At 55.0% G+C, this 21669-nt stretch overlaps 1 protein-coding gene across 1 annotated transcript in view; it reads left to right on the top strand.

The window, feature by feature from the left end:
* The window catches only part of ALPL (alkaline phosphatase, biomineralization associated), a 66509-nt gene that overhangs the window by 14436 nt on the left and 30404 nt on the right, over window positions 1-21669 (top strand). The window contains exons 2-6 of the mRNA XM_074975742.1: window positions 7415-7544; window positions 11706-11825; window positions 14911-15026; window positions 18903-19077; window positions 19633-19808. Coding sequence (XP_074831843.1) covers window positions 7487-7544; window positions 11706-11825; window positions 14911-15026; window positions 18903-19077; window positions 19633-19808 — 645 coding nt within the window. The 5' untranslated portion in view covers window positions 7415-7486. The remainder of the gene's footprint in view (window positions 1-7414; window positions 7545-11705; window positions 11826-14910; window positions 15027-18902; window positions 19078-19632; window positions 19809-21669) is intronic.

Below are 21669 nucleotides of genomic sequence, written 5' to 3' on the forward strand. Positions count from 1 at the left end.
GTTAACCCCTGCCCTTGCTGTCACACCCAGGTGAGAGCAGGTGCACCGCCGTTCATTCTCAGGCGAGGGTGAGTGCATGCGGTCCTGACAGCCGCCCCTGTGATCTTAGGGGACAGGTAGCCTGTGACTCTAGGAGTTGGAGTCTTAGGAAAATGCCCCAAACTGCAATGGTTGGCAGCACTGGTAACACTGGAAGCCACCTGAAATCAGGCCAATTGGAAGCCAAAAGGCGTTGTGCTTTCTCTGTTCGGAGCCCTGGGACCACTTCTCAAGTTAGGTGCTGAAGCCTCCTGGCGCCCTCTGGCAGACCTGGCCGCACACGTGCTGGTGCTGAGTGCTGAGTGCTCTCCCTCAAGACATTGGGACCCACAGCTTCCTTCCAGCTGTATTGTCAACACTGGTTTAACACAGTGGAGCTAATCTGGCCGAGTGTCTCCGGCAGGGTGGCCGACTAGATGGCCTGGCTGGCTTTGAATCCAGCTGCATGAAGCATCTGGGGCAAGAGCTGACTTGAGGGTGTGGGCTGCAAGGTGCAGGGATTGCACAGGCCTCCACCCTCTCCAGCTTCTCCCGTAAGATGATCTTATCTGCCCAACTCCCCAGGAGGTGACACTCAGCCTCACAATCCAATTTGAGCTCAAGCCTCAGTTATCCTCCTTGCCAAGAGCCTGACCCACATCCACACCCTCCCAAAATGCCTGAGGGAGATGCACAGCTTGGTGCCGGCTCTGTTCAGCAGCTGATCTTCCTTCTTAAGGGAAGACGCAGGGCTCCGTACGTGGCCGGCTGTGAGGAGCCATGTGGAGAGATGCTGTCCATTTGCATCCGCAGGGAGAAGAGCTCCTTGTTCTCTGGGACAGGGAAGGGCCCAGCAGAGCTCCTGCTGCCACACAGACACTCCCACAGAGAATCCCTTGTGATTCCCAGAGCTTGATGCAAATGCAGAAGCCTGGGGTGTGGGCGACTAGCCCAGAGAAGAGAGTTTCTGCTTCCGCTCCATCGGAGCTATCATTTAATTCCCAGTTTCTGTGGATATGCGTGTGAATGTTCTCGTCCAAGTGTGTCGGGTGTTGCACTTCCTTTTAGCTGCCTGGGGATTCCTCTGACCTTTTATGCAAATGTTCCCCTTTGTGCATACAACCTCAGGTCAGGTTCGTTAGGGAATGCGGAGTACACCCAGTCTCTCTGCATGTCTGTTGCAAGCTTCCACAGGAAGCTTGTTGGGCCACTCCTTCCTGCAAGGCCGTTTGCATTTCCTCCAGATGACACCTCAACACACTTGGGAATTAAATGCATGACCACATCATGCATCAGATAGGATCACTTCAGACCATCACGCCAGCCTGTCCAAAGGGGTCCTAGGGATGGAGCCATTTACTAAGGTGGAACCTTCCAGATTTCCAAGTGTACCAAAATCCCTGCACTTAATTTACAAACCTAAAAGATACCCTGGCCCTGGCCTCCCCTGCCTGCTTCTCCTGCCTCCTGAAGGCTGAGATTAAAAGTTGGAGTGTGCCAAGATGGAGCAGGTTCCTGCAGTGCATTGCTGAGCTGGTAATTCTTCCTCCCAGGCTCCCTAGAACTGACTGGCCTGTGTACCCCCAGTCCCCAGCATCCGCACAATGGCACAGCTCACTGCTGGGTGAAAACTGGGCATGCCCAGAAGTCTTAGTGCCCTGCATAAATGTGATGGGGAGGTTGACAAACACACGTCAGTCCCAGCGCTGACTGGCACAGAGTTGCATTAAAATAAGTTGATTAAACAAAACGTTCCCAGGAGTACAGGGTACCAAGAATAAGGAGGAAAGAGAGGATTAAACGAGTGATTGGAAACCTCAGCAAGACAGTCTCTGCCTAAGCAGGAGACTGGTTATTGAAGGGCCCTTTGCAATCTCCCAAGCTGGTTGACCTTTCAGCAAGACCTTCCTGTTGACTTCCTGTCCCCCTGCTGCTTCCTATGTAAATTAGATGTTGGTCACACCTTGCTTAATTTCATTTTGGAGGTGAGTAGATTGGCTCCTTCCTGCCTGGAGGGAAGGTCACTGTTCCTCCCTGTGTTTGGTCACCAGCAGTGAAGTATACTGGTGAGTGTCTATAGATCCTCATATAGTGCTAATGCAAACCTTACACAATGATCTTATTCACCATTACTTCATCGGCTGTCATAAAAGCCCTTATTTAGCTCACTTCTATAGTACAGTAATTTTGGATTGAGTCAACTGATTGTATTGCAGAGTGTGTGTGGTTTGGACACCCTGTACTTGTAGCCCAGCAAGTGGCTGCAGCGTAGTTGCTAATGAAGTTCATTTTCTCTTTCCGGGAAGAGGGGCCGCGTGGTTTGGGGAGGACTTCATGCTCGCTCCATCTTGGCTGGTGTTGAGTCTCTGCCTTCGTTTGTTTGTTCTGTAAATTCACCATCATGGTCGCTACTGGCGCTACTGGTGTGGTCAGACAGGCGAATAGACCTTTCTTTGTCGACGTCTGCTGGGGCTTGTGCTCTGCTTGCCAAACACCTTTTCAGAACTTGCTTGTGACCCTCTGCACGTTCCGCATACATCACACAATGATACTGGGGACTCTTGTGTCATCGGTTCCTATATGAAACTACACAACCCCTTTGCGATGCTGGTTATGACACCAGTATGCTTGGTGTGGTGAGAGCTTTAGCCTTGCTGAGCCACTGAGGTAGACTTACGAAAGCGGCAGGAGACCTCTGTTATGACATATGACTGGAAACTTGGAGCTTTCCTCAGTTTTACGGCCAGTTCAGTAGGGCAGACAAAACCGGCAGCTGACCCAGGCTTGCAAGCAGTTAGCCCCTGTGCCACATCCTCAAAGGCTGCAAACCTTGGAGCAGTGAGAGAACGCACAAGGAGCCATGCACAGCTGGCTCCTGTCACAAGTGTGCCCCAGGACAGGCGCCCTTCTCTGCCAGTGGGCACTGACAAGGCAGAAGGAGCGAGGATCCCTGTAGCGACTGTTCCCATCCTGTGGGGGTCGAGTGGGGAGGAGAGCGTGTGGGAAGGTAAAGCTGCTGTGGGCAGCCTGTGTTGTCTGTGGGCTGCAGGACGTGGCTGGGATGCGGAGGTAGGTGGAAAGCTGCATGTCAGTGGTGGCATCGTGGAGGGGCTGTATGACTACATGCCCCATTGAAAAGCCATCTGCGGCTGTGCTGCAGCAGCAGGGAAAGTCTCCTGGCAGCAGGGGGCGGCTGAGCTTGCCCTGCTCCAGCGCCAGGGTGCTGCACTGCTGACAGCAGCAGTGTAGATGTGCAAGGTTCTGCCTGGGCACAGAGAGAGCCGTGGAGTTCAGATACACCTCTCCATCTGCAGTGCCATCTAGATACATGCTGGAGGCGTGCAGGGTGCATGCTGCATGCAGGCCAGTGGAGATGACCCGAGCATGCTCTTGAGCAAATGGATGGACTTTTGAGTAGGGCTCAGCAAATCCCTGAGTATTTAGTTTATAGCCGCTGGCATCCACCAGTGTTCCCTGTAAGCTGAGAGCACAGGCAGGAGAGAGTCGGGTGCTGCCCAGCCGATTAGCAGTGGGAGTTTGTTTTCTGTGTATCCATGGACAGAACTGGACCCTGAATATGAATTTGAACTGCAGACAGGCCTGGCCTGTCTCCCTGTGTGACATGAGAGTGTCACCCAGTGATGCTGCCTTGAGCAAGAGCGCCTCTTCCTGAAAAGACACGGTCTTGTGTATGAACATCAGGTGCTGCAGCATCCAGCGGTTCTTGGGTACCACAGCTCAGAGGGGAGCTTCAGCAAAGCCAACGAGGAGCCCTGGGGCACCTTACAGACTAACGGGGTTATTTGGCATGAGCTTTGCTGCAGAACACCCCCTTCATCAGGTGCACGTCCCTTGCTGGGTCAGTTCCAGCCTGTGAAAGCTTATGCTCAAGTAAATGTGTTAGTCTTTGAGGTGCCCCAGGGCTCCCCGTTGGCTTTGCTGAAGCTCCCCTCTGTGCACCTGGTTGTTTTGCCCTTAGATAAGTTACTCGATGATTTGTTTTCCGCACTCGATCACACCCACCTTTATTTCTAGTCTGCATTTGTCTAGCTCCACCTTCCAGCCACTGGCTCTCGCTCTGCCTCTGGGCGCTGCCTTACTTCCCTCTGGCTGCAATCTCCTCTCTGGTTATGCAGGTGCAGCCTGTGACCAAGTCACCTCTTCCCTTGCCCTGCAGTCAGAGGGGGAGAGGCTCAGGAAGGCTGCCCAGGCCATAGCTCTTTGCTGAGCCCTTTCCAATTTGTCAATGGCCTTTCTGATGTGCTGACAGCAGCACTGGGCTAGTCCCCAGTGAGGGTATCTGCTGCTGCACATGGAGGCCCTATCGCCTCCCTGCTGCCTCTTGTTCCTACCAGAGTCCACTCGCACCCCCACTTCACAGCTCAGTTTCGGGGTCTGAGTGACGTTGGCACAGCAGGTTCAGGGGCACAGGACTGGAGGAGCAGGCAACGCTGCAAGTAAATAGGGGCACACTTCTGCAGAACGGGGTGAATGAAGTTTGCGGAACACCGCCCTGTGCTGTACCTGCCTCTGCTTGGGGGCCAGAGAATGTTATTGCTTATCCACATGTTACAGTTCCAAATTTGGTTCCAAGACCCAGGGGCTGGATTCAGACTGGGATGGAGTGTTGTGTCAGCCTAGGGCCCTGGATTGCCAAGTGAGGATTCTGGATTAAAAGTGGGGCACACAGCGCCTGCTGGACACTGAAATTGTGCACAGAATCTCGGCCCAGCACCAGACTCGTGCCTAGACTTGCCTGACTGCTGGAGCAGGATTTATAGCCAGACCTGGAGAAGGCATCAGCTCTGCCTGCAAGCCCTGGGAATCTTCATGGACCCCCCATCTCCCTCCAGAAATCCCACTGTGCCCTGCACTAAGACCAATGCTTCTCAGCCGCATGGAGACCAGTAGAGTTCCCTACCTGCACAGTTCAGCACCAAAAAGGTCCCATTGAGAACAGGCTTGTAACCCTGGGTTCCAGTCTCTGCCCTTGGGGCCCCACACCGCCCTAGGGCAGCAGTAAAGCCTCTTTCAGCAGTGCCAAGCATAGTGTGGCTGTTGGGTGCAGAGATCAGGGGCAGTTTCTGTGCTGGTTTCTGCCCCTGCCCAGGTTTGTCAAAACTTAACTTAACACTGAGCAAACCTTCCTTTTGCCATCTGAATTATGGTTAATGCCCGTCTGCTGAAGCACAGAGGTCTTTGATTGGAAAGCTCCCTATCTCCCGCCACGCTGCAGAACCCGCACCAGCTGCTTGAGGTTTCCCTGTGGTGTGTCGGGTCCCTGCTGGTGGAGCTGGCCCACAGGGTAATGCTGGGGATGCTGCTTAGTGTAGTGCCCCCTCCCCACCCCGCTGTGGCCTGCTGGAGTTGGTGGAGGAGGTCTGGTTGCCTGTCAAACCCTCTGTGCTAGCCAGGGAGCTCCGAAGGCACCGCTGTGGCTGGTACCCAGCAGGCTGATCTGAGGGACTTGGATCTCCCTCCCCAGAGGAGATGGGCCTCATGGCTCCATTCCCTCCCCACACCATGCAGCTGCAGCTCAGTGAGATGAGGCTAGTTCTTTGGCGCTGTGCCCTCCCTCGCTAGCCTAGGGCGCTGCTGGGACAATCTCCAGATGACCTTGTGCAAGTCACTTCAGCCTCTGGCTGCCTTGGCGTTTCCCCTCCCACTCTTTGATCCATTTAGGTGAGAACCTTTTGGGGCAGGGTCTCTTACTAGGGCCTTGTCTTCACTAGGAAAAAGGCAGACAGCCATTAGCAGGCGTTTACCTCCTCCTGCTACCAAATGGGAAAACAAAACTGCCTGGTCCTTTCTAGGATTTTGTATTAGCTACCTTTCTTCCCTGTGGATGCATCCCCAGTGTCTGCCCTGCCTCTTGCACCATGCACTGTGATCCCTCCTGGAGCCACCAGGCCTCAGTGCAGGACCAATGGGGAAGCCCAGTAAAAGGCGGTGCAGTCTAAGGCAGGTCCCATTGCACTGGGAGACCATTCAGGAGATGGTGCAAGACAGCAATATTACCTGAGCAATCAAATTGATCCTGGGACCTTGCCTCCAGAGGAAACATTGTCCTGAGCTCAGCTGGTTGAGCAGCAGAACCATTTAGCCCAGCTGGGAAAATCCTAGAAGATTAGGGTTGGAAGAGACCTCAGGAAGTCATCTAGCTCAACCTCCTGCTCTAAGCAGGACCAACCCCAACTAAATCATCCCAACCAGGGCTTTGCCATGCCTGGCCTTAAAAACTTGTAGGGAAGGAGATTCCACCACCTCCCTAGGTAATACATTCCAGTGCTTCACCATCCTCTTAGCGAAATCCATTTTTCCTAAAATTGAACATTGATCTCCCCCCACTGCTATTTGAGACCGTTGCTCCTTGTTCTGCATCTGTCACTGCTGGGAACAGCCTGGCTCCATCCTCTCTGGAGCCCCCTTCAGATAGCTGAAGGCTGCTATCAAATCTCCCCTCACTCTTCTCTTCTATAGATTAAAGAAGCCCAGTTCCCTCAGCCTCTCCTCATAAGTCTTGTACTCCAGCCACCTGATCATTTTTGTTGCCCTCCTCTGGACTATCTAATTTGTCCACATTCTTTCTGCAGTGGGGGGGGTCCAGAACTGATCACAATATTCCAGATGTGGTCTCAGCAGTGCTGAATACAAGGGACTAGTCGCTTTCCTAGATCTGCTGGCAATGCTCCTACCAATGCACCCCAATATGCCATTAGCCTTCTTGGTTACAAGTGCGCACTGTTGACTTGTATCCAGTTACTCATTTGCTCTAATCCCAAGGCCCTTTCATATAGAACTGCCGCTGTGCCAGTCGGTCCCCAGCCTGTAACAGTGTTTTCTTCTGTCCCAGGGGCAGGACTCTGCACTTGTCCTTGTTGACCCACATCAGATTTCTTTTGGCCCAATTCCCCAATTTATCCAGGTCACCCTGGATCCTAGCTCTACCCTCCAATGTATCTACCTCTCCCCTAGCTTGGTGCCATCTGTGCTTTTGCTGAGGATTCAGTCTGTCCTGTGAAAATGAACAAAACCAGCCCTAGGTCCAACCTCTGGGGCACGCTGCTTGATACCAGCTGTCAGACACTGAGCCGTTGATCACTGCTCTTTGAGGCTGACGCTGTAGCCAGCTTTCTGTGTACCTTTACACAGGCATTTGTCCAAGCCATGCCTCTTTAACTTAATGGCAAGGTACTGTGGGAGACTGTGTCAAAAGCTTTGCTAAAGTCAAGGTCTAGGACCTCAGGGTGTCCCAGCCCACAGCCACGTCGCTGTGCCCCCAAAAGCTGTTTTGTGTGGGAGAAGCAGAAAAAGGGGGCAAGGAATTGGGCTAGGGTAGGTGGCCTTTCTCTCTGCCTCATGCAGCACTGTGAATGCTCTGTGTTCCATTCCCCAGAGTCCGCTACGTAGGCACCGACCCTCTGTGGAGTGAGCACATCTCTAGTGTCGTGCTGAGTGGCTGCCCGTCATGAAGCCTCTTCTCCTTGTCCTGCTGGCTGAAGTCTGTCTCGCGTCCCTTGTCCCAGGTAGGTGGCTCCATGTGTGGCAGCTTTGTGGCGTGTGGTTGGACGAGTGTGCACGTGGAGAACGGACGTAGTTCTGCTCCCCTCTGCTGAACTCCAAACCCCCTCGGGGTGCACCCAGTGGGGTTAGGTTTGGGGTTTGCCCTAGTGCTCAGGTGAATGGCTCAGTTCCTGCAGCATCAACTGCCCGTTTGCTCACCCTGAGCCAGCGTTGTAGCCTTACAGGCGGGAGGAAGGCCTCCCATAGCGAGAAGGGCCAGGCCCAGCTCATAAGGCAGTTTGTGCAATGCCCTGCACAAGCCTGTCCATGCGAGTGTGAAAGAGATCATTGTTTTCATCCACGTTAGCCACCCCTAGGATTACAGGGCACCCCGTGTTTAACAGAAACTCCGGCCTCTCTCTTAACGCACGTTAGCCAGCTGCTCTTCACCTGGCTGCATGCGCAGGTCTGACGTCAGCCCCTCCACATCTGTCTGCAGCATGTCCATGCTTTACACCCTCCACCCCCATAATGGAGACTCCTGGGGGCAGGGCACAGCCAGCGCACCTCAGACAGAGGTAACTCAGGCGCTGTGAGACTGCGGGATTGGTCTACACTGTGAAGAGATCTTTGCCGCAGCAAGACTCAGAGCCCAGGCGTATCACCTCAGGCCCATGCTATGGGTAGCAGTGCAAACATTCCACCTGGTTCCAAGGCCTCCCCCTCCCTTGGCTTCGTCCAGCCCAAATGAGAATGCCCACCAGAGCTGATGCTAGTCCTTGGGGCACCCCGCCCCACCCCATCGTAAGCCAGGCACATTCTTATCATAAAAGTGAAGGGCGGGGCCCTTGAGCTGCTTGGAGCCCTGAACAGTTACGTAGGGCGCTTCTGCCTAGCGCTGCCTGCACTGCTGTTTTCAGTGCCTGGCATCAGACCAGCCGGCAGACTCAGGCTCTGAGACGTGCAGCCCTGCATCTTTCTTGCTGTGTAGCTTCACCCAAAGCAACAAAAAAAATGATACACATCTCCTAGCACTGGAAGGGACCTTGGGAGGTCATCTAGTCCAGTCCCCTGCCCTCTTGGCAGGACCAAGCACCATCCTTGACATCTATTTGCCCTAATCTCTAAATGGCATCCTCAAGGACTGAGCTCACAACCTCAGGTTTAGCAGACCAATGCGCAAACCACTGAGCTACCCATACAGGAAGTGTGGATAGAGAAGGGACTTGAACTTGAGCCATCTAGAGCCCACCAGTGTGCCTGAACTGCCAGAGGAGTGCTCCTTGAGCTGGGAGCATCCTCATCTGGAGCGCAAAGGAGGTTGAGCAGCACCTAGTGTGCAGCAGGACAGAAAAGAATAAAACCTTTGTCACCTGGATTTCATCCAGGCTGTAGCCAAGTCTACCAGCCCTGAAAGCTGCTCTGCCTGGGGCAGCCCAAGAGAAGGTAGAGGGGCCCCTGAAGAAGGGAGAAGAAAGGAGGACTTTTGAAGAATGCGACTTGGAAAGGGTTCTTCTGTAATTGCATCTGAATCTACTTCCCAAGGCAGTTTTGCCTGCTGATTAAGGCTGGAGGATCAGAGCACTGGCTCAAGAGAGCCCCTTCCAGTAGCATGTGTGAGAATTCAGGCCCCAGTGCTTAGGTGTTCAGGGTCCATTCATGGCTCTGGGATTGGATCCTGGTTTGGGAGAGAGCCCTTAACTCAAGGGCAGCAGTAAATTGGCAGAGACGCGCCGTCCTCTGCTTTTACAAGATTTGAGCCATGACTCAGACCAGAGAAATAAAACCAGCTCTCACAGTTTCGGGGCAGGACTGCTTGAAGCATTCTTGTAGCGCAGCTGCTGGAAGTCCTGGAACAAAACTGTGAAGCATTTGGTTACTATTAGTCCTTCAAGCAGGGTCGGGGGTTGACCACAGCACCTTAGCATGGTGTATGGGTGTGCTCAGATGTTCGGTGTGTGTGTGTGTGTGTGTTTCCTCTCTGTGCTGCACCACGCATGTGCAAACAGCTGGCCTGGCAGACCTCCCGTGGGAACCGCCCAATGACCACAAGCCCTGCTGAGGGGTAAAGGTGCCCGGTCATGCTTATTGCCACGAAGCATCACACTAGTGTCCTGCAGACTCTACCAGGCCACTAATGCTCTCATGCTGGTAACAATGAACCAGCTCAGTAAATGCTGGGGCGTTCCGTTCCTGCCCAAGGCCAAACAAAAATACATCCTCTGCAATGCAGCTTTATACAACCCAGTTAGTCCTGCCCCTTGGCCGCAGTTATTACTCCTGCCGGACTTGGCTGGCTGTCATCCCTCACTTGGGACAGGCTGGGTCAACGGAAGCACTTGTATTGCATGCAGTCATCCCGACCCGCTGCTCTTGGAGCTATCAGTGCGTTCGCATTACCACTGACACGTGTTCTTGGGCCATCTGTGATAGCTGAATGTTCTGGTCCCACTCAGGGTTGGAGTGTGTTTGTGTGAGAGCCCTGTGACTGGCGCTGCCTAGGAATGTGGTTTTCTGTAATGTCAGCCTTCTTGCCCCATACAAGGTCTCTAACACAAGGGTTCATATCTCAGGCTCTCCCTGCTACAGGGCAGCATTGCTTGGCCTGGTGTGCTAAGGGGTCACACCACCAAAGATGCTGCCCTCTGCCCAGGTTCCAGTTGCTTCTGACCCCCAGGGGGCCCACATCAATGAACCAAAAGCAGGGGCAGCCCTGGCTCTGGGCATTCAATGTCCAGACTCAAATGTCAGCAAGGAGCACTGGGGGCTTTTAATGGGAAGCCAGTGAAGAAGCCAGATCCAAGTACTCCGTGAGCTTTGCTATGTGAGACCGGGAGTGAAATCCAGTGGCTCAAGCCCCTCTCTGGCTAGGACCATCCACCAACCACAGAGGGCTGGGAGACACCAGCAGACTGACTCTTCATTCACTGTCCATCAACTGCACTCACATCACTCCCAGCTGGTAACAAGAAAGATCTAACTTCTGGCTTCCCCTCCTGAGATGACTTTGGGGAGTGGAGGGAAGGGAAGAACTGGAGGGCTTTGCAGGAAGGCAGGGAGAGAGTAGACCCCTGCAGGGACAGCGAGAGCTGTTTTTATGTAGCCAGAGGTGGATTTTTAATCAGAGCTTGTGGCTCTACAGTTCAGGTCCTAAGTCCATCTGGGTTTAGAAGATAAAAAGTTACAGGCAAAACAGGAAAATCCTGGTGGAGACAGCATTGCACAAATAGAATCGGTAATGTCCTCTTACACTGGTGGTTCTCAACCTGTGGTTCATGCTATGTCTAAGGGGGCCACGTAAGCCTTACACCAAAACCTGACTGAACAGAAGTCAGCTGTCGACTGTTTATTTTCTACCTTCCTTCACCTCCAGCTGAACATTTTTTAGGGGTTTGCAAATGAGACAAGTTTGAGCCCCACTCCTTGAGCCCCCTATATGTGTGTCTACAAAGCTGCCAGCAACCAGTTTGCTTTATGCAGCCTTTGAATTCAGGTTTGAAAAGGGGTTTGGATGATTCTAGCCCCAGCCAGAAAAATCAGACAATGCCCAGTTGAAAGCCATTGTGTGAGTGCTTTACAAGCTGCTAGAAACCTACCGGAGCAGTGGGACGTGAGTGGCTAGCTGGGTTGTACTGCAGATGCCGAACATTCCCAAGCTTATGTGATGTGATGAGACTGGTGTAAAGTTTGAGATTACAGAAAGAGGCGTGGGTCCACCTTTGCCTTTCAGGGCAACTTGCTACATGTTCAGAATGTTCTGGGCAACTGGGAGGGCCAGGCTGTTTCTGGCTCTGCCTGACTTGCTGTGTGACCCTGGGGCAGATCACTTGGTGCAAACTTTTCAGAAGTGCCCTCGGGCTCTTGGTCTGTTGTTTTTAATCCTAGAGGTTCAAGGTGTCCTGGCTCAGGGTGACTGCTGCCCAGTTCCCTCTCTGATCCCAGCATGGCTGCCCAGCTGCTGGCTTCTGGCTCCCTTGACTGTCAGCTTTTGGGCAGTGGGACTCTCCTGTTGTAACAGTGCCATCTCCCCAAAGGAAGAGGCACATTAGGTGGGCTGAACTCGGCCAGTCCAGGCAGATTTTCAAACCAGCGGTGATGCATGAGTGGACCTAACTCTCCAATGTAGACCTGCCCTTCTCTCTTCCGGCTGCGGTGCACTCACCCTGCTGTGGCTCTTCTTTCAGAGGAGGAGAAGAATCCCCAGTACTGGAGGAATAAGGCCCAGCAGACTCTGCAAAATGCCCTGAAGCTGCAGAAGCTCAACACCAACATAGCCAAAAACATCATCCTGTTTCTTGGTGATGGTGAGTGCTTCCCTGTCCCGCCAAGCTGCGCCTGCTGGTCTGGAGTGGCCTGTGCCTTGGGGAGCATTTGGCAAGCTTGGCTTGGGAGCAGCCCAGGTCTGGGAAGCGGAGGGCAGTGGTAGTGATCTTGCCCTCAAGCGCTGAGATTTCCTGTAATTTCCCTGGTTGGAGAGTTCCTAAATCCTAGTGGATTCTGGCCAGGTCCTTGGCTGGGGAGCTCTCAGTGAGGGGCTTGCACTGGTCTCTGGCCCAGATCCTTAACGGGCATGAGGAGCATAAGCACCTGAGAGGGTCTGAGTCCCTCTGTCTGCCATACCGGCTATGGCTAACATCGGCTCCCTTCCCTGGGGCATGTGGCGGTGAGGTGAAGGGGGAGCAGTAGTGTGTCCTCTCCCAGGCTGGTGCAAGGAGGATAGAGATGGCTACTCCCTCCTCTTTGCTTTACGCAGATGGGGGTCGCTCTGGCCTAGGCAAGGACCCCTTAGCTGGGTCAGACACAGAGGCCCTCTCCGTGCTGCCCCTACAGTTGCAGAGTGCTGAGGAGCTGTGGAGCGCAGCATGGTGGTAACTGAGGTCACCCAGAGCCATCCTGTCCATAGGGCAGGTCAGGGCGCCCGCTCCAGGCCCAAGGCTTTAGGACGGTCCCACAGCAGCCACCTCAACCCTCCTATGGCTGGGAGGATCCCCCATGGTAGCCGTGGAGCCCTGGCAGCAGGCAGCAGAGGAGAGCAGGCTCACGCTGCTGTGGGGAGTGTGGGGTAGTTCTCTGGGCTTGCACTGGGAGGGGCAGGAGTTTGGAGCAAGGGGTGGAGTAGGTGCAGGGCTTGGGAAAGGGTGGAGGTGGGGCCTGTGGCAGGTGGGTTGCCCTGGGCACTGCAACCCCTATGGAGATCAATGCCCCCCACTGCCGGGAGTCATCAAAGTAAGCTCCCATTGCCTGGCCTGACACCCCTGCTCCCCTGCCAGCTTTGGAAAGCCGACTGTTCCCGAGGGGCCCTTTCCCCCAAGTTCAGTGCCCTGGGTTAAGTTCTGTACCCGCTGGTGCTGGGAACCTCCAGGCTCTCCAAACCAACCTTATTACCACCAGCAGCAGGGCTGGGGTGCCAGGGTTCTCTAACCTTTCAGGTAGCTGCCGTGTGGTTTGACAGCCTGGAGACGTTCCAGCAGCAGCAGCAGCAGCAGCGGCAGCAGCAGCAGCAGCAGCAGGCCATGTCCCAGGCCCCGCTGGGGCAGTTGTTCCCCATTAGACTTCTGCCTGGTAACGCTCGAGTGAGGCTGTTATAAGCTCTGGTTCCTGGGACTCTCTGGATTAGGTCTCTCGCCCTCCACCGGTGTCCCCCGTATACCGAACACGTGGGTGGCTGCCCAGAAGAGGTTGAGGTGCTCCCAGCTGATCAGCTGAGTGCCAACAGCCACCTGTAGTGGGCAGCAGGTGTTTCTGTTGGCGGTTCACCTCCGCGCATGCCTCAGTGCCCATCACAAAATGCGTCCTGCCCACGGACAGAGGGAGCCCTGCTCCAGCCCTCACGCTCCCCTCCCCCTGTCTGCTGCAGGCAGCTGCTCCACGAGTGGGTCTGGTTATTGAGCAGCAGTTTTTCACCACTTCACCCAGCCTCAAATGAGAGGGTTGGCAGCAAAGCAAAGAGACTTGGAGCAGGGGCAGAGGCTCAACCAAGCCACCTTCTGCAGCCAGCAGTCTTTGTGCAGCTGGTGATGGGCATAGAGAGAGAACGGGGGAGGGTGAAAGCAACACAATGAGATGTTCCTCTGAATAAACCCTTAGAAGGTTCTCTGGTCACTGTTGCTGACCTTGCACCATGAGTAGCATCAGGTGATGTATCCATCCTGAGCCCCGCTCGGACCCTGGCTACTGGGGCAGAGCTTCTAAACTATGGGCCATTTGTGCTGCGCACACAGGAGTTGTTTCTACCGCACGTTACTGATTTGCCCACCCCTCAGTGTATCATTCCTAACAAGCAGGTTTTAAAGTTCTTCACGGTTCTCTGCCCTCGTTCCCCAGGTTGCGTCTGCTTTTTCACGGGCTTAAGTTCATGTGCGGGATCATTTGATGTCAAAACTTTGTGTCCTAGAGTCTTTCACGAACATTGCACAAATGCCAGTAATTGCAGTGCCATTGATGGTGTGGTTGGAAAATACGTGTATTCTGCCAAAAATGAAAAAGCAAAATACTGTATTTTAACAGAAAACCTGATTTTTCTGGTTTTCAGATGAAATGTATGTAGGCAGAAACGATCTATTTGCAAGAAGACTTTTTTAAAAAGAGACCGTTTTTCATTCAGACACTTTTACGGTTTGAACGATCCCACAAAGTGTAAATAGCATAAAAACCAAGTAAACAAAAATCCAAATGTCAAGTCAGCTCCAGCATTGCACAGTCTAGGGTAGAGTTTTCACAAGCACCAAAGTCCTATTTTGAGCAGTGAGCTGGGCTCTTCAGAGCCCACATTTCTGGTGAGTTTCTATGAGATTTAAGCTCTTTTGCTAAATAGACACTTTTGAAAATGTTACCCTAATCACGGTCCCAGGCTAGGTCCCAGGCCCTTTCTGGCTCCACCTCTTGGAGCATCAGGAAAGTAAATGGTCTTCCATGATGCAACTACCAGCTTTAGAGCTTGTGGTGGTAACAGAAATACTGCTATAGAAATGTCAAGGGGGTGCCAAGAGAAGGAAGGTGAGGGCAGCAAGGGAGTTGATAGTACAAGAGCCCCCACTGCAGATGGGCCACAGGAACACAAGCAGGGCAATAGAAAAGGCCTTGTGCCGTACTCAGTTTGCATCCAGCAGCTGAAGGGCTAATGGCTTCTTGAGCATGATTATAATCCGAGTCACTGCTATTTACTTTTGGGGTCAGGGGAGCGGAGCTGAGCCTAAACCCCCCAAGGAAGCCTAGTCTGTGTCTGCTCTGGAGGCGGTTGCGTGGGGTGGCTGCTGGCGTGTGGGCTGGACAGGCTGTTCACCCTGCAGTGCCTCGCAGTAGCTGTTGAGGAAGTCAGACTCTGTGCTTTGCGAGTCTTCAGAGTCAAACACAGGTCACGTGCGCCGTGTGGTTCATTGTCTGCTGCAGGCATGGGAGTCTCCACAGTCACAGCCGCACGTATCCTTAAGGGGCAGCTGCAGAACATGAAGGGGGAAGAATTCCTGCTGGAAATGGACAAGTTTCCTTACGTGGCCCTGTCCAAGGTGAGCCCAGCTGGCGTGCCTCCCTGGCTGCCCAGGGGGTCTGGTTTGGGGGCAGAGGCACTGAAGGTGGGCTGGGGTGAGGCAGTATGTGGGGCTGCGAAACTGCGGGAATCGTCCTGCTCTGGATTTCCCAGCTGGGGCCAGCCTGCAGTGTTCCGCCGTGTCTGTATTGGGCGCACTGTGATGCTGCTCAGCCTGGCTGGGGGCCAGGGTAGAGGAAAGACTTTTTAAAGGAATGTGAGGGCTTCTGTGCTCAGCCTAGCAATGCCTAACAGATTTAGGAGCCTAAATCCCAAAGGGTGCCTAGGTCATTTAGGCCTTGCTGTGCTGAACACAGCAGTGCCTAAAGGCCTTTAAAAAGCTCGGTCTGTGCCCATGTAGGGCCGTGTCCGGCACCGCTGCTGGGGTAGAGGTGGGAGTGTGGGGCAAGGCCTGTGCTTTGTCCCTGGCTCTTCCACCTTCAGCGTGTTGTGTTGTACCCAGCGTGTGGGGGACGGTTTCCTTCCGGCACCTGCCCCCACTACTCCTCTCTGCTTGCCTGGGGTCAGAGCCCCTCCTCTCTGGGCCTCAGCTGTGTCACTCGAGTCACTCAGCTTGCTTCAGCCTGGGTGCAGAAAGGGTCTGGAGAAAGCATCCACCACGGCCATGGAGTTGTCTCTTCCCCCTGAGAGCTGGCTGCTTGGGGTCACCTGCAGGGCATCTGCCTCCAGCCCTCCCCTCGCTCTCAGGGGCTCGGGACTCCTGCACTCATCAGCTCCTCGTGGGCCATGGCAGCAGGAGAAGTGGGAGCTTGGCATCTTTCTGACCCTGGGGACAAGGCTGCCCCTTTGCTGACACCCTGGTGGAATTCATTTGGCTGATACCAGAGCATCTCTCTGGCAGGTCTCCGTAAATCAAAGCAGCAATAATTAGCCCCCTGGCAGTGGCAGAGATCTGTACCTGCTGAGTGCCACGCGCAGGCCCAAGCAGCTCCCCTCAGCCAGGAAGGCAGCTGTTGGAGACAGCCAGTTTCCATTTGTTTGGCCTCATTCAAGTGACTGCAACTGCCTGGGGCTTAGTGCCAGGATGTACACAGGTGTCCTGGCTGCACAGAGCCTGGCAACGATTTCTGGCAGGGACTGCAGAGTTGCTGGGCCAACTCACATGCCTCTTGGAAGTTTGACACTTGAAAGGGCTCTGGTGCAAGAGCAGTTTCTAATGACTAGATCGTGGGAAAGCCACCTCCCGAAAACTCCCCTTCATCTGCACTCTGATCACAAGAGCGACTTTTAAACTTGAGTCTGAGGCTGCCAGGAGGGTGCATGTGGCTGCACAGGGGGCCAGCAGAGCTGGGGTTGCCTTTGGATTTGCACATGCCCACGTATCTCTGAGGATTTCAAAGCCACATCCGGGACGAGGGTGTCTAGTTTGTGTTAAGTATGGGCCTGAGTGGGTTCTTTGGCATCCAGATCTGTGGGGTGGGTTTAAACGCAAAGGGTGTATTTCCTTCACTGACCAAACCAAGAGAGCTGCTCTACCCATTGTCTGCGCCTGTGGAGAGAGGGCGGCAGCGGCAGCGGCCACACAGTGCGCAGAACAAAGCAAATCTCTTGTAAACGCCCCACGTTCAGTTCCAACTGTCTGTGAGTGACAAGGGCCTCCTGGCACCCTCGGCCCCGGCCCCGACTCTCTAGGGAGCTCAGCCCTCGCAGGCACAGGCGAACTACCGCAGGGCCAGGGCGTGCAGAGTGGTAGCTCCTAGGGCAGGACACTGCTGTGCTGAGCTGCTCTGGCAAACACACTTAATGCCACCACACTCCTCTCAAGCTGCAGCTCCCCAGGAATGAGTCTTTGGGCCCTGCACCACCATCTGCCAGGCTGTGCTCCTCACTGGCCTGTCTGCCGGCCTGTGGCTGCTGCCTGTCTCCTCTGAATTGAAGTCCTGATCGCTCCATGGGTGTCAATACTGCCCCTCACCTAGGGATGGTAAAGCCTGTTGAACTGGTTAAGCAGTTACCCGATGAAACAGGTGTGTGGGGCAGGGGGTGAGGAGCAGCCCCCGCCGCAGCAGCCCCTTGTGTGCCATGGGCTGGGGGTGCTCCAGCCAGGGCTGGAGCAGTCCCAGTCCAGGGCAGGTGAGCTGCTCCCGCTGCCCCTCCCTCCTGGGGCCACCACGGACCAGGACTTCTCTGGCGGGGCTGAGTGCCCCTGCTCATGGAGGCCAGCAGGTCTGGACCAACGTCCTGCCTGCGGCAGCCGGGGGTGGCTCTGTTTAGGATGACAAGTATCAGAGAGGGAGCCATGTTAGTCTGTAGCTTCGAGAACAGCAAGAAGTCTTGTGGCACCTTATAGACTAACAGATATTTGGGAGCATGAGCTTTCGTGGGCAAAGACCCACTTCATCAGATGCATGAGTTGGGGGGGGGGTTTCAGAGGGGTATTTAAAGAGTGGGGTCCCAGTAAGAGGGAGGGCCAGAGCTGACAAGGTCTGTTCAGACATCCCCCTTTCTGATCTGACTTGTTTTTTCCTCTTTTGATAAGTACTGTTGATACTGGGCCATTTCCACCTTGCTGAATAGACCTTGTCAGCTCTGGCCCCGCCTCTTACTGGGACCTCACACTTTAAATACCCCTCTGAAACCACCCCCACATTCATGCATCTGATGAAGCGGGTCTTTGCCCATGAAAGCTTATGCTCCAAAATATCTGTTTAGGATGAGGCTTACAACTTCACTGGTTACACTTGAGCACCCCTAATCTCACCCCAGAAGAGCTCAGGGGGAGGCCAGCCAGCTGCTAGACACAGGGTAGAGTGAGGGGTGAGGGTCCCACCTTGGAGGAAAACTTGCAAAAATAAAGGGCTATTTTAATTGAAATAAATGTGTTGACTTGTCCCCACCCGCCGCGTTAAAGATACACATGGAGCTGCAAGGCAGGGTCTGCGCTGGGTGATGAGCCCAGGGCTATGCAGGGGAATGGGGCCTGGGCAGCCAGGCAATGGCACAAGCGATAGGGCCCTGCCATGCCAGCTCCCTCTTCTGGGTGCAGGGCATGGGGCAGTCATGGCAGCGTGATCTGTTGTGGCTTGCTAGCAGGAAAAGGGCTGAGCACATGGACATCTGCCAGAGTTGCCCCTGCACATTTAAGAGGCTGCCAACTGGGGCAAGGTCCTGGCATCCTGACCCCACCAAGGACGGCACTGACTCAGCAGGGCTGGACAGGGCCCACCGTGAGGATGGGGTCTGGCTAGCCAGGGCTGGCGTCTGAACCAGCTGTTAGTGCTCTGCAGGGGGACAGGGGAGAATCCCAAGGAGGAGGGTGGTAGAGCCGCCAGGTCTGGGTGGGAACGGCAGCTTCTCAGGAATGGGACAGCACCTGGCCCAAGTATCACTGTCCCTGGACCCAACCCCCTGTAGCCCTGCAGAGGTTCAGAGTAGTGAAAGTTGCACCAATTTGTACACAGCCAGGGCACTTTCCAGGCTGAAAGGGCAGCGAGGAAGCACTGAAGAGCGCTCCGCAAAGCAACCCACCCCCGTACCCTGCTCCACCTCCGTCTTTTATCCATGCCAAGGGCAGGAGAGTCCGAGCCTTCTCACATGCCAGCCGTGTGGGGTCTCACTCTGCTTCCCCTCACGCTGTCTGAGTGTCTCACCCCCGCAACCTCACCACAGCCTCTGGCTTCAAGCCTGCAACAGGGCTACCCAAAGGCAGCCTGGCCTTTGCCTGGAGACTGGAATCCACTTGCCAGTCATAGGACACACCAGCCTCCGCCTTGCTCCTAACAGCCCAGCTCCTTCTGCCAGAGGCCCCCGGCAGACCAGTCCCCAGGCCTGGGGCTTTGCTTCCTGTCTCCTCTAGAGAGGAAAAGCAAGTCATGTTTGCTCTTCACCTCTGCAGACCTACAACACCAATGCCCAGGTGCCGGACAGCGCGGGCACCGCCACCGCTTACCTCTGTGGGGTGAAGGCCAATGAGGGGACAGTGGGGGTGAGCGCCGCCGTGACCCGCGCCCAGTGCAATACCACCATGGGCAATGAAGTCACGTCAATTCTCAAGTGGGCCAAGGGAGCAGGTGAGCAAGTGGGCAGGACTGTGAGGTGTCCTGCATGGTACTGAGTGGCTCTCTGGGGGTGGGAGTGGAGAGTGGGCAGGACAGGGGCATGGCCAGTGGGAGATGATTGACTTCCTGGGCTCCTTGTTCCTGACGTTGCCGTCCTGTAGAGCAGAACTCCTCGGACGGGCTTCTCACCCCATGGCAGAAAAGCCTGACTTGCCGATGGCGTCTGGACAAGGCGATGGGAGGTTTCATGGGTATGTCCCCTTCCACAGAGAGGTCGGAAAGCCATCGCTGGGACCCTTCCCACTGAAGCCCCCATCTCCTGTCTGATCTGGGCATGTCCGAGAAAGCCCTAGTGGGGGTCTAGCTAGAAACCCTGTCCCTCCAGCAGGTGGTGAGCTGGGGCGACTAAGAGCCAGAGTGCCCTGCATGACTGCAGCCCAGAATGCTTTGTCCTTCTCCCAAGGCGGGTGTCAATACAGCATGGCGGTGCTCCGAGACGGGGATTGGGCCCTTGGTATCTCCAGCCCCTTCCTCATTCCACATTTAACCCCTTCTCTCCCACTGCAGGCAAGTCTGTGGGCATCGTCACCACCACACGGATAAACCACGCCACTCCCAGCGCTGCCTATGCCCACACTGCTAACAGGGACTGGTACTCGGATAACGAGATGCCCCAGGAGGCCATCCAGCAGGGCTGCAAAGACATTGCCCAGCAGCTTGTTGACAACATCCCAGACATTGAGGTACAGTGGGGAGAAGAGCCCAGCGCTGCACTCCAGGGGTGGGGGAGGAATGTCGGGGGGCTGGGGAGCTGGGCCGAGGTGGAGAGGGGCCAAATCAGTGGGAGCTGGCGTTGATTAGACCGTGAAGTTGTAACTTGTGACAAAATGTGTTCTGCATCTCCAGCTGGTGGCTGGCCCACGAAGCAGGAAGCCACCTGCTGCTGCTGCCAGTTAGTGGAGGTCCTCCTTCAGCACAAGAGGTGGCAGTATGGTCTGCAGCCCTGGTGGCTGCGGGTTCAGGCCCTGCTGAATTCTTGTGGGGGGCTGTCTAAAAACCCTGTGCCTGGACCACTTTCAAATTAGAGTGGACAAAACTCAATGACTGGGGAGTGGTCAGGTAACCTCTCAGGCGCTTTGCCTCTGGTTGAGCCCCTACCTGCCCTCAGCTCTGCCAGGGTTTGGAGGTAGAGCTGGGGAGGCCTCAGCCAGCCTGGGGGGCAGGAACCCAGCCACCTCTCCTGCTAGTGCTCAGGAAGACATCCGGAGGGAGCCCTGCCCTGCTGTAGCTGGTGGCCCCTGGGCAGTCCCCCGCACCTGTCCAGCAGAGGGAAGGATCAGGCCGAAGGCTTTATGAAGGTTAGCAGGGTTGACAGTCAGTTTGGATCAATGCCCAGAAACGTGGCTACTTTGGGGTGGCTCAAGCTGGCCGAGGACCAGGGTTCGCCACGCGAGGCTGCCAGGTGCACCTGGGAGGCAGCAGACTTTGGCTGTGCTTGCTGCTTTGCCATTGCCTGGCTGGACAACAGACCATTCCGCACTGTTTCAGGTTTCCCACCAATGGCCCTCCTCTGCCAGGGGAAGTGCTCGGAGATCTATGCATGGACAGTGCTGTATGTGTTACTGTACTGAGAGCGTTCAGCCCCTGCAGTCCCGGCTCCATCTGCAGAGGGAAGGCTGTGCAAAAACAGCAACAAATGCACTTGTTGACTGTCAGTGGCTGGACTGAGGCAGAGCTTTAGGTTGGCTTTTACCCAAACCAGCCGGTCTCACCCTAATGGCACCTAAGAGTTTATCTACACAGCGGTGCAATGCAGCTTGGGGAAAGGGGTGAACACGTTGGGCATGCTCAAACAGCTCCATTCAGACCCTCTTTCGAACAGCTGCCACCCAGGCAGCCTGGGAGACCAGGTGGCTTGCAGTGGCTTTTGCAAAGCAGGTGGAAGGAGAGGCTCCGAGCTGCAGAAGAGACTTCCCCAACATGGGTAGGCCTTGCCCCATGCCCTTCCTCAGCGAGGGACTAGTCACATATTGTGGGAGCCCCAGAACAACAGAGGGTCCCTGGAGCTCCAAGTTGAGATTTTCCTCTTTCTGTGTTTCGAGGCAGGTGGGTGGGATTGTGACAGTGTCACTAGGGACGCCTGGGTGTGGAAATTGGGAGTGACATGGGAAAACCATCACCTAGTCCTCCCCTCCATGCGTGAGCTCAGCGCGGCTTAGCCAGATGCTCAGGGTCTGCCCTTGGCCAGGCCCCAGTGTGCCACAGGGGCCTGGGGAGCAGCAGGGGAGCGAAGGGGTGCCTGACTAGGCCTTACACGTTGGTCCAAAGACACAGATGATTAAAGGCTGTCAGATCTATGGCTGTTAGCCAGGTGGGTGGGGACAGTGTCCCTGGCCTCTGTTTGTCAGTGGCTGGAAATGGACAACAGGAGAGGGATCCCTTGATGATCACCTGTTCTGCCCACTCCCTCTGGGGCACTGGCCATTGTCAGCAGGGGAGACACTGGGATGGATGACCCTTTGGTCTGACCCAGTGTGGCCCTTTTTGTTAGTTCTTATGACCTTCAGGAGTCATAGGATCTCTCTGTTCCCTCACACACTGTCA

This window comes from Carettochelys insculpta, chromosome 23, assembly GCF_033958435.1.
Source record: "Carettochelys insculpta isolate YL-2023 chromosome 23, ASM3395843v1, whole genome shotgun sequence".
NCBI lineage: Eukaryota > Metazoa > Chordata > Testudines > Carettochelyidae > Carettochelys > Carettochelys insculpta.